The sequence below is a fragment of the Dendropsophus ebraccatus genome, chromosome 14 (genome assembly GCF_027789765.1).
Source record: "Dendropsophus ebraccatus isolate aDenEbr1 chromosome 14, aDenEbr1.pat, whole genome shotgun sequence".
Taxonomy (NCBI): domain Eukaryota; kingdom Metazoa; phylum Chordata; class Amphibia; order Anura; family Hylidae; genus Dendropsophus; species Dendropsophus ebraccatus.
This window is the reverse complement of record NC_091467.1, coordinates 36,070,774-36,083,664: the sequence shown is the minus strand read 5'-3', so window position 1 is coordinate 36,083,664 and position 12,891 is coordinate 36,070,774. Positions and strand designations below refer to the sequence as shown.

Here is a 12,891-nt window from a genome sequence, read left to right as displayed (position 1 = left end):
CTCGACAATGTAAAGGAAGCACAATTTTTAAAAAGTAAGAACCCCCCCCCCATGTTTCATATTATTATGCTTCGTCATCACCATTACAGCTGTCACCCTTACTCCTTGTAGGCATCAACCTCTGCTTATTTCTCCTAACACTTGTTATAAAGGAACTTTTTGCAGTTAAATACAGGACCATAGGAAAGGAAGATAGTACAAGTTAAAGATGGGATATCCCATACACCATGATATGTTCTGACTTGCTTGCAAAGCATCTTTTACAAATGCACAAGACGTAAGACCTGAAGATGTGTTAGAAGATTAAATAGTGAGAAAAGTGGGTAGGTTTTACCAGGAGTCGATGTGTTTACCGTTTTAAGTACATTTCTGACTACTCAGCAGATATAGACTTAATTTCCTGTGCATTTTTTCATACATTTTTGATATTTTACTTGAATAAACTTAGTTTCAGACTGATATATGAACGGCCAATCTTCATAAACTTCCCCCACTATGTCTACAAGAGAACTGCTCCAGTTCTGCTCTCTATCGCAGTGTATAATGGTGCGTTTACACAGGCAGATTTATCTGACAGATCTTTGAAGCCAAAACCAGGAACAGACTATAAACAGGGATCAGGTCAGAAAGGAAAGACTGGGATCTATCCTCTTTTCAAATCCATTCCTAGCTTTGGCTTCCAAAATCTGTCAGATAAATCTTTCTGTGTAAACGCACCCTTACTCTCATCACTCTCAAGCTGCCTGAACCACAAGTCATCAGGGTGGCTTCTGGTGGGTAGAACAAAATAGCGCTATTGGGGTTGGCAGTGCTCCTAATGGTAAAAAAATGGTAAAAATGGTAAAAAAATGGTAAAAAAAAAAAAAACACGTAAAAAAAAAAAATCCAAGGTACTGTCCACAAGGTGCAGCTGTAGGTATATTTTGAAGTATAAAATATCCATATACCCAATACACTTTTATGTCTGTGAACGTCTACGGTTCACATAACTTTATTTTACAAGCATAAAAAGAAATTGAATGTGAGTTTTTTTTGTGTCTTCTGAGCATATTGTATTGCACTCTTAGGCTACATTTTCACTAGGAGAACAAGATGCTTTTTAATTTTTTTTTAAATTTCATATTTCATATTTTTTTGCAAAATAATGATCCTTATCGTTATTTGAGGTTGTCATTGTTAATAGACAGCTACCTTTTCCTGATAAAATCCTGTAGTGGGAACATAGCCTAAAACAATTAAAGATATAGATATAGATATAGAGATATATATATATATATATATATATATATATATATATATATATATATATATATATATATAATGTACATGTACCTTTTCATGCTTTTATCTTACAAAGTGTGGTCATAGCCTTAAAACATACCCAAGACTGGAGCTTGAAGGTAAAATGGAGTTGGAGACATCACTAGACTGCATTCAGAAACTCCAAAACTGAAGAAGTAAATCCCCACTACCTCATCCTGGGCCCCCACCAAAACTAAAAGAAATGCCAGGAGATCAGCGCTGAATCCTTACCTCCATCTTTCTCTCCTCCCCAGCTGCTATGATGAATAGAGCTTGTGGTGAGAATGAATAGGCACCACCAGTCCTACTAAATTCTGATTAGCTGTGGTAAGAAATCCAATAAAGTCCACAGATCCCATTGAACTCTGATGCTGATATCAGTGCCCATTTTTTTTAGACAAAGAAAAAAAAATATTTTTATTATGCCACCAAAGCATAGTCCTGAATAGGCACCTAGATAGCCCTTTAATTCTCTTCCTACCTACATCCATTTTTCTTTAAACAGGGAAGGATGACCTGGCAACAATGGACAGGATCGGTGACTAGTAAAGCCTGTTAGGATGCAAAAATTTTGGTTATCACTTGTTGTCTAGTAGAGATCAGTGGTCTCAGCCATGTCGGTAGCAGCTTAATTTCCTCTTCTATTAATTTGTCCATGTCTAGGTGATCAGACCCTACAGATGGTAAGATATAGCAGGGTGTGCACTTCACTCCCCAGCTTGCTGCATTCCCCATCCACGAGGAGACATACTGCATTATAAGTCTATGGGGCTGGCTCCTGCAACTAGACGGAGATTGCAGTGAGCTGGGGAGTGAAGCGCACAGCCAAGCACTTCTCCCAGCAACAATTGGTAAAATCTGTGGAGAAAAATTGCAAAAACTAAAAGGTCCCAACTGCTGGTATCATAAACTATGCCATTTCCAGTGCGGGAACTAAGGGGGTGGAGCAAGCCAAAATAATTGACTCTCCAATATGGCTCTGAATCCCTGTGTCATGCTCCGCCCCCTTAGGCCCTGCACTGAACACACAAGCATTGTCTGGAACGTTCATTGAATTATTATGCAACTTTAGACAATCAATACATTATAAAGGTTGTTAGAGCTAATGTCTTATTTGACCCAACCTATAATACTTATAATCATAACTCAGCTTTCATTCCCCATATTGATCTGGTAAAATAAAAGCAGAGCTGTGACTAAAATCTCACCTCCGCAGGCCTTCTTACCTACAGCAACCAATCACAGAGCAGCTTATATTTCCACCACAGATATAAGCCAAGTTGTGATGGGTTGCTATGGGCAACACTTTCAGTATTAATAGCTGAGGAATCTTATATTTTTGCCATGTTGTTTTGTTGCTTTAAATTACTTCTTCAGATTTACTTAATCGCTTCCTGAAAAAGCTAATTCAGATATCCGCAAGAATCCACAAAATGAGTATAATTGTAGATAGTTCTGCTGGCAGTCATTTCCTGGTCAGATAATACATGGGATAGATTCCAGGCAAGTCACATGTCTTTATATATACGGCAGCAGCCATAACATTAAAACCATCTGGTCTGGTGGCAGTGCTTCCTGGGTGGGATATATTAGGCAGCAAGTAACCGGTCAGGTCTTGAAAGTGAACAAGTTAAAGGGGTTGGCCACTTTATAGTAAAACAGCTCAGTGTACAGTATTAGGCCATGATCACACTAAGTATAACACCGGCCATTCTGTGCCGGGTGACAGAACCTCTGGTGTTACTGAAGATCATCCTAGCCAGTACTGCAGTACTGGCCGGATGATCTTCACTTCTGGTGAATGCAGATGCGGGCACACCCCAATTCCATTGTGTGAACTGACATGTCTTCTGTGGACGCTATTCAATTGTCGTGGGGCCGGAAGGAATCCTGGCCGGAGCGTATACTACGTGTATACACTCCAACCGGGATGCCATTCATTCCCATACAACGTACTGTATGTGTTGTATAAATCATGGCCATTGTTGCAAATTGCAACACCGGCCGTGATTTATACAACGCATACGTTGTGTGAACATGGCCTTAGTAAGTGAACTTACTGCACTTACTGACAGCAGCTCCCTGTGTACCTCAGAACTAAAACCAGACTCCCATCCTCCAGGCTTTCCTGCTCTGAAGTAAGTCTGTCCATAAGACGGCCGACATGGAGGAGCATGAGACCATGAACACCTGGGGCGGGGCATGGTCACATGCTCCTCTATGTTGGCCATCTTATGGACAGAATCACCACAGAGCAGGGCAGCACAGCCTGGAGCAGGGGAGTCTGAGTTTATCTCTATGGGGTACACAGGGAGCTGCTGTCAGTAAGTGCTGTGAGTACACTAACTAATACTATACACTGAACTATTTTAATATAAAGTCGCCAACCTCTTTAACAAGTTTAAGGATGTAAACGACTTTGACAAGTGGTGATCGCCAATAGGGTTATGGGAGCCCAAGGCTCACTGATGTGTGTTGGTGGGTGAAGGATAATCCATCTGGTCCAGTTCCACAGAAGAGCTGCTGTAGAGCACACTGCTAAAAAGCATCTTGCTGTCTATGATAGAAAGGAGTCAGATCACACAGAACATGGCAGCTTGCTGTGTATGTGGCCCGCAGGTCCATGTGACCCCTGTATACCCCAAAAGTGTCAACAATGGGCATCAGAACTGAAGCATGGGAGCCAAGCATGGGAAGAAGGTATCTGGTGCGATTGACCACGTTCTCCATCATGTACATGTGCGTCACCTACCTGGGGAAGAGATAGCACCAGAATGCACTATGGGAAGAAGACAAAATAAATGGGGCAGTGTGATGGGCAATGTTCTGCTAGAAACCTTGTTTCCTGGTATCATGTGGATGTTACTGTAACATGTACCACCTACCTAACCATTGTCCACACCACATCTCCCATCATGGCAGCGGGACAACTGCAGCGGATAATACCCTGGCCATACTGCAGACGCTGTACCTGACATAGAGATCAAATTCACCAGATGTCAATCTGACTAAGCATCAGTGGGACTGGTGCTAGGAGGACACCTTCAGGAGTTTCATAGAGTCCATGTCTCTATGGTTCATAGCTCTTGGGTGGCAGGGGGAACCTACACTACATTAATAGTTACAAATATTATATCTGATCAGTTTATAGATATATATTCTAATTTATCCCCCTCCTAGGATTTCTTATAACATCACCCCTTCTGTCAATATACAGTTAACTGCAATAAAACTAACCACCAAGCCAAATGTTACATTATATACTACGTATTTATTCATTATAATGTAACTTTAACCCTTTTCCAGCCAAACTCCACTAAAGAACATCACACGTATGAGAAGTTTCTTTTTCTGTGGTTCTCATTTAACAAACTTAATACTTTACTAAAATGACAGTAAACTAATGCCGATCCTGGGGATCACCACCTCCGATAGCAATTCTTATTCTGTTGCTTGAATAACGCCAACAAATTGCACAGCTCTGTACACAAACTGTAATCCCTCCCGGTATAATCTCTCTATCCCGCACACTGCAGGGTCAGTTTCATAGAAAGCCAATAAATGGATGAGAATATTAGATGTAACTGGAGGAAACCCAAGGCAAAGAATGTAAAAACTCAGGGCAGCATGAACCGTTGCCTGTATCCATCCATTTCAATGGATGTTGCTGATCTTGCAGAACAGAGAGTGGGGTCAAGATCGGGACCCTTCCACCTATCCGTTTTGGTGCAGCCATAGAGGGGGAATGAAAAGGGTCTGCTAATAGATAACCCCTTTCAGACACTGCAGCAGTCCTATTTAAAACCACAGGGTTAGATCACAATACATCAAAGAGCTAAGCGAATAATGTAATGGTTAAAGGGTTATGCTTTAACTTGCTATAACTTTGCAAAGGTTTCAGTTTGAAAGGATCCTAGTCATATCATAGTAATACATAGTGAGTGGTGGTATTTCAGCACCAATGTCTTTATGGGCTCTCATGAAGGTAGTAATACAGAGCATGCACTCTTATCAGGGATAATGCCTTTCTCATTCATACCTCTGTATCACACTGCAATGACACCCGCTTTGTATTATGAGCCCGTATCAGGGTCTCCTGCCGCAGACCTATGTAAGCAGATACAGCGTAGCAATGCATTTACCTTGGGTTTATTCATGTAGTAAGCCTTGCCTTCCATGCTGCTAGCAGACTTTTCCCTTTGTGCTGCCTGACTGATAATACTGTCAGGTTTCTCCAGCTCTCCCTCCTCTGTGCTGGCCCAGCCCATTGTAGGCATTGCTAGACATGCCCCCCCCCCCCCCCTAGTGCTGGGCCTATGGAGCATGGACTCCATATAACACAGCCCATCCTGGACAGAGATAATGAGCTCAGTGCAGTAACCTACAGGGATCAATGTGAGCACTGCTCAGTATTTATAGTCTTAGTGCCTGAGCCACAGTGTTATACAGTGATGGCATTACATGTGTCCCCAGCCTGTCACTGCTCTACTGCAGCATTATACAGTGATGTTATTACATGTGTCCCCAGCCTGTCACTGCTCTACTGCAGCGTTATACAGTGATTATATTACACGTGTCAGCAGCCTGTCACTGCTCTACTGCAGCATTATACAGTGATGTTATTACATGTGTCCCCAGCCTGTCACTGCTCTATTGCAGTATTATACAGTGATGATATTACATGTGTCCCCAGCCTGTCACTGCTCTATTGCAGTATTATACAGTGATGTTATTACATGTGTCCCCAGCCTGTCACTGCTCTATTGCAGCATTATACAGTGATTATATTACACGTGTCAGCAGCCTGTCACTGCTCTACTGCAGCATTATACAGTGATGTTATTACATGTGTCCCCAGCCTGTCACTGCTCTATTGCAGCGTTATACAGTGATGTTATTACATGTGTCCCCAGCCTGTCACTGCTCTATTGCAGTATTATACAGTGATGATATTACACGTGTCCGCAGCCTGTCACTGCTCTATTGCAGTATTATACAGTGATTATATTACATGTGTCCCCAGCCTGTCACTGCTCTACTGCAGCATTATACAGTGATGTTATTACATGTGTCCCCAGCCTGTCACTGCTCTACTGCAGCGTTATACAGTGATTATATTACACGTGTCAGCAGCCTGTCACTGCTCTACTGCAGCATTATACAGTGATGTTATTACATGTGTCCCCAGCCTGTCACTGCTCTATTGCAGTATTATACAGTGATGATATTACATGTGTCCCCAGCCTGTCACTGCTCTACTGCAGCATTATACAGTGATTATATTACATGTGTCCCCAGCCTGTCACTGCTCTATTGCAGTATTATACAGTGATTATATTACATGTGTCCCCAGCCTGTCACTGCTTTACTGCAGCATTATACAGTGATATTACATGTGTCCCCAGCCTGTCCCTGCTCTACTGCAGCATTATACAGTGATGGTATTACATGTGTCCCCAGCCTGTCACTGCTTTACTGCAGCATTATACAGTGATGATATTACATGTGTCCCCAGCCTGTCACTGCTCTACTGCAGTATTATACAGTGATGATATTACATGTGTCCCCAGCCTGTCACTGCTCTACTGCAGCATTATACAGTGATGGTATTACATGTGTCCCCAGCCTGTCACTGCTTTACTGCAGCATTATACAGTGATATTACATGTGTCCAGTGGCGTAGCTATAGGGGTCGCAGGGGTCGCCATGGCGACCGGGCCCCTACGCTAGGGGGGCCCGCACGGCCCCCCTTGCCACTTCCTCCTGTGCTCCCCCAATCCGGGGGGGCCGCGGCAGGGTCCCCCCGTGCAGTTAAATGACAGCGGCCGCCGGACCTCTTTAAGTTCAGTGAGCTTCCGGGTTGCCGGCCCTGGCCGGAAGCTCACTGATGCAGGACCGCGGCGCCGGGACTTCTCCTCCTCCTCGGCAGCTGACATGTGACGTCATCACGTCACATGTCAGCCGCCGTGCAGTATAGAGGAGAAATCCGGGCGCCGCGGTCCTGCATCAGTGAGCTTCTGGCCAGGGCCGGCAACCCGGAAGCTCACTGAACTGAAGAGAAGCTGGCAGGGAGATCAAGGATCCAGGTGAGGGGAGTTTATTTATTTATTTTTTCATTTTTTACATAAATGTTGCGATGTGGGGGGCTGCACAAGGGGTCTATACTGGGGGGGGGCTGCACAAGGGGTCTATACTGGGGGGGGTGCTGCACAAGGGGTCTATACTGGGGGGGCTGCACAAGGGGTCTATACCGGGGGTTGGCTGCACAAGGGGGTCTATACTGGGGGGGGGGCTGCACAAGGGGGTCTATACTGGGGGGCTGCACAAGGGGGTCTATACTGGGGGGGGCTGCACAAGGGGGTCTATACTGGGGGGGGGGCTGCACAAGGGGTCTATACTGGGGGGGCTGCACAAGGGGTCTATACTGGGGGGGGCTGCACAAGGAGTCTATACTGGGGGGGGCTGCACAAGGGGTCTATACTGGGGGGGGCTGCACAAGGGGTCTATACTGGGGGGGGCTGCACAAGGGGTCTATACTGGGGGGGGCTGCACAAGGAGTCTATACTGGGGGGGCTGCACAAGGGGTCTATACGGGGGGGGGCTGCACAAGGGGTCTATACTATGGGAGGGGGGGTACACAGGGGGTCTATACTATGAGAGGGTTACACAGGGGGTCTGTACTGTGGGGGATCTACACAGGGGGTCTATACTGTGGGGGGGCTACACAGGGGGTCTATACTGTGGGGGGCTACACAGGGGGTCTATACTGTGGGGGGCTACACAGGGGGTCTATACTGTGGGGGGCTTTACAGGGGGTCTATACTGTGGGGGGGCTACACAGGGGGTCTATACTATGGGGGGGCTACACAGGGGTCTATATCTACATTATCTGTACTCAGAGATATCACTGTGTTATCTGTGCTGTTACATAGGACTGCAGGTGACTACTACATTATCTGTACTCAGAGATATCACTGTTATCTGTGGTGTTACATAGGACTGCAGGTGACATCTACTGCATTATCTGTACTCAGAGATATCACTGTGTTATCTGTGCTGTTACATAGGACTGCAGGTGACAGCTACTACATTATCTGTACTGGGGGGGGGGCTGCACAAGGGGTCTATACTGGGGGGGCTGCACAAGGGGTCTATACTGGGGGGGGGCTGCACAAGGAGTCTATACTGGGGGGGGCTGCACAAGGGGTCTATACTGGGGGGGGCTGCACAAGGGGTCTATACTGGGGGGGGCTGCACAAGGGGTCTATACTGGGGGGGGCTGCACAAGGAGTCTATACTGGGGGGGCTGCACAAGGGGTCTATACGGGGGGGGGCTGCACAAGGGGTCTATACTATGGGAGGGGGGGTACACAGGGGGTCTATACTATGAGAGGGTTACACAGGGGGTCTGTACTGTGGGGGATCTACACAGGGGGTCTATACTGTGGGGGGGCTACACAGGGGGTCTATACTGTGGGGGGCTACACAGGGGGTCTATACTGTGGGGGGCTACACAGGGGGTCTATACTGTGGGGGGCTTTACAGGGGGTCTATACTGTGGGGGGGCTACACAGGGGGTCTATACTATGGGGGGGCTACACAGGGGTCTATATCTACATTATCTGTACTCAGAGATATCACTGTGTTATCTGTGCTGTTACATAGGACTGCAGGTGACTACTACATTATCTGTACTCAGAGATATCACTGTTATCTGTGGTGTTACATAGGACTGCAGGTGACATCTACTGCATTATCTGTACTCAGAGATATCACTGTGTTATCTGTGCTGTTACATAGGACTGCAGGTGACAGCTACTACATTATCTGTACTCAGAGATATCACTGTTATCTGTGGTGTTACATAGGACTGCAGGTGACATCTACTGCATTATCTGTACTCAGAGATATCACTGTGTTATATGTGCTGTTACATAGGACTGCAGGTGACAGCTACTACATTATCTGTACTCAGAGATATCACTGTGTTGTCTGTGCTGTTACATAGGACTGCAGGTGACAGCTACTACATTATCTGTACTCGGAGATATCACTGTGTTATCTGTGGTGTTACATAGGACTGCAGGTGACTACTACATTATCTGTGCTCAGAGGGATATCACTGTGTTATCTGTGGTGTTACATAGGACTGCAGGTGACATCTACTACATTATCTGTACTCAGAGATATCACTGTGTTATCTGTGGTGTTACATAGGACTGCAGGTGACAGCTACTACATTATCTGTACTCAGAGATATCACTGTGTTGTCTGTGGCGTTACATAGGACTGCAGGTGACTACTACATTATCTGTACTCAGAGATATCACTGTGTTATCTGTGCTGTTACATAGGACTGCAGGTGACTACTACATTATCTGTACTCAGAGATATCACTGTGTTATCTGTGCTGTTACATAGGACTGCAGGTGACATCTACTACATTATCTGTACTCAGAGATATCACTGTGTTATCTGTGGTGTTACATAGGACTGCAGGTGACTACTACATTATCTGTGCTCAGAGGGATATCACTGTGTTATCTGTGGTGTTACATAGGACTGCAGGTGACATCTACTACATTTTCTGTACTCAGAGATATCACTGTGTTATCTGTGGTGTTACATAGGACTGCAGGTGACAGCTACTACATTATCTGTACTCAGAGATATCACTGTGTTATCTGTGGTGTTACATAGGACTGCAGGTGACCACTACATTATCTGTACTCAGAGGGATATCACTGTTATCTGTGGTGTTACATAGGACTGCAAGTGATATCAGGTGACTTCTCCAGGTTGCAGAAGTTCAAACTTCATCATGCCCTGCTGATAGTTTATTATGGGAGTTTTGCAGCATTTGGCTCTTCAGGTTGCAGCACTACAACCCCCATCGTTTCCAACTGGCAGTTGATGATGAGAGTTGTAGTTATTCAGCTGGAGAGTCAAAGATTGGAATACAATGGTTAGACAATGACACAGTACAGTCCATTAATTATAGGGGGCAGTAGTGCAGCACATGAGGTGGAGGCAGTGACAATGCATTAGAACATGGTGGCACATTAGAGTAATTGGATATAACATTAGATATGACTTTGCCTGATCGGGTGAGATGGGGGGCCCCAAGCTAACATTTTGCACCAGGGCCCATCAGCCTTTAGCTACGCCCCTGCATGTGTCCCCAGCCTGTCACTGCTCTATTGCAGTATTATACAGTGATGTTATAACATGTGTCCCCAGCCTGTCACTGCTCTACTGCAGCATTATACAGTGATGATATTACACGTGTCCGCAGCCTGTCACTGCTCTATTGCAGTATTATACAGTGATGGCATTACATGTATCCCAAGCCTGTCAGTCACTGCTCTACTGCAGCGTTATACAGTGATTATATTACATGTGTCCCCAGCCTGTCACTGCTCTACTGCAGCATTATACAGTGATGATATTACATGTGTCCCCAGCCTGTCACTGCTCTTCTGCAGCATTATACAGTGATGATATTACACGTGTCCGCAGCCTGTCACTGCTCTACTGCAGCGTTATACAGTGATATTACATGTGTCCCCAGCCTGTCACTGCTCTACTGCAGCTTTATACAGTGATATTACATGTGTCCCCAGCCTGTCACTGCTCTACTGCAGCATTATACAGTGATATAGCGATCGCTTGGGGCCCCCAACATCCAGGGGGGCCCCCACGCCCCGCTCTTGTGCTCAAGACCGCTGGACAGGGCCGCTGCCCCGCTCGCTGCTGCCATATGAACTGTAACTATGAGCACTCGTAATGAGTGCTCATAGTTACATGCAGCAGCACTGACAGGGCGGCAGACATTGGCTCCCTTCCTGTCAGTCACTCTTGTGGTCGCAGGAAGGGTTTTCCCTGCGGTCACAAGTGGCAGCTTTGTCCTTGTGGTGCCGGCGCTCCAGTGACATCACTGGAGCATCGGCACAGGGACAAGGGGAGTGCGGCCTCTTGTTTTCGCAGGGAAAACCCTTCCTGCGGCCACAAGAGTGAAGAGGAGAGGAGACGCCCGGACCCAGGTGAGTATAAGTGTTTGTTTTATTGTGTTATATACTATATGGGAGGTGGAGCACACAGGGGTCTGTTTAACTGGGGGAGCGCACATCGGGGGTCTGTATAAATGGGGGGAGCACACAGGGGAGTTATAGACTACTGGGGCTTCACAGAGGGGTCTATATACTACTGGGGGCAGCACACAGGGGGTCTATATACTACTTGGGGCAGCAGAATGGGGTCTATATACAACTTGGAGAGCACACGGGAGGTCTATATCCAAGTGGGGGAGCACACAGAGGAGCTATATACTAATGGGGGAGAACACAGGGGGGCTATATACTACTGGGGGAGCACACAGGGTGGCTATATACTACTGGGGGAGCACACAGGGGTCTATATACTACTGGTGGGGCACACAGGGGGTCTATATACTACTGGCGGAACATACAGGGGGTCTATATACTACTTGTGAGGCACAGAGGTGGTCTATATATAATTGGGGGAGAACACAGGGGTATGTATACTACTGGGGGAACCACACAGGGGGTTTATATACTACTTGAGGAGCACACAGGGGTCTATATCTAAGTGGGGGAGCACACAGGGGGGCTAAATACCCGAGGGAGCACACAGGGGGCCTATATACTAGTGGGGGAGCACACAAGGGGTATATACAACTGGGGGCAGCACACAGGGGGTATATACAACTCGGGGCAGCACACAGGGGGTCTATATACAACTGGGGCAGCACACAAGAGGTCTATATACTTCTGGGGGAGCACACGGGGGGCTATATATAACTGGGGGAACACACAGGGGTCTATATACTACTAGGGGAAGGAAACAAGGGGTATATACTACTTGGGGCAGGACACAAGGGGTATATACTATTGGGGGCAGCACACAAGGAGTATATATTACTGGCGGTAGCGCACAAAGGGTATATACTACTGGGGGCAACACACAGCGGTCTATTGTTTTGGAACGCGTGTCGAGGGGGGGCCCCAGACATAACTTCGCTTGGGGCCCCAGAAATGCCAAGACCGCCCCTGATTACATGTGTCCCCAGCCTGTCACTGCTCTACAGCAGCGTTATACAGTGATGATATTACATGTGTCCCCAGCCTGTCACTGCTCTACTGCAGCATTATACAGTGATATTACATGTGTCCCCAGCCTGTCCGTCCCTGCTCTACTGCAGCGTTATACAGTGATTATATTACATGTATCCCAAGCCTGTCAGTCACTGCTCTACTCCAGCATTATACAGTGATATTACATGTGTCCCCAGCCTGTCCTGACCATCCCTGCTCTACTGCAGCATTATACAGTGATAATATTACACGTGTCCCAAGCCTGTCCTGACCATCCCTGCTCTACTGCAGCTCTACTGCATATTGTGATGGTATTACATGTATCTTCAGCCTGTCCTGTCAGTCACTGCTCTATTGCAGTGTCATACAGTGATGGTATAACATGTGTCCCCAGTCTGTCACTGCTCTACTGCAGCATAAGGTGCTTTAAGCACTTGTAGTTCTAACACATAAGAGGGAGATTTATAATAACTGG

At 46.3% G+C, this 12,891-nt stretch overlaps 1 protein-coding gene across 1 annotated transcript in view; it reads right to left on the bottom strand.

The window, feature by feature from the left end:
• Window positions 1-5,523, bottom strand: part of LOC138771631 (adenosine deaminase) — a 39,832-nt gene extending 34,309 nt beyond the window's left edge. The window contains exon 1 of the mRNA XM_069951471.1: window positions 5,445-5,523. Within this exon, the coding sequence (XP_069807572.1) occupies window positions 5,445-5,480 (36 nt within the window). The 5' untranslated portion in view covers window positions 5,481-5,523. The remainder of the gene's footprint in view (window positions 1-5,444) is intronic.
• Between the last annotated feature and the right edge of the window lie 7,368 nt (window positions 5,524-12,891).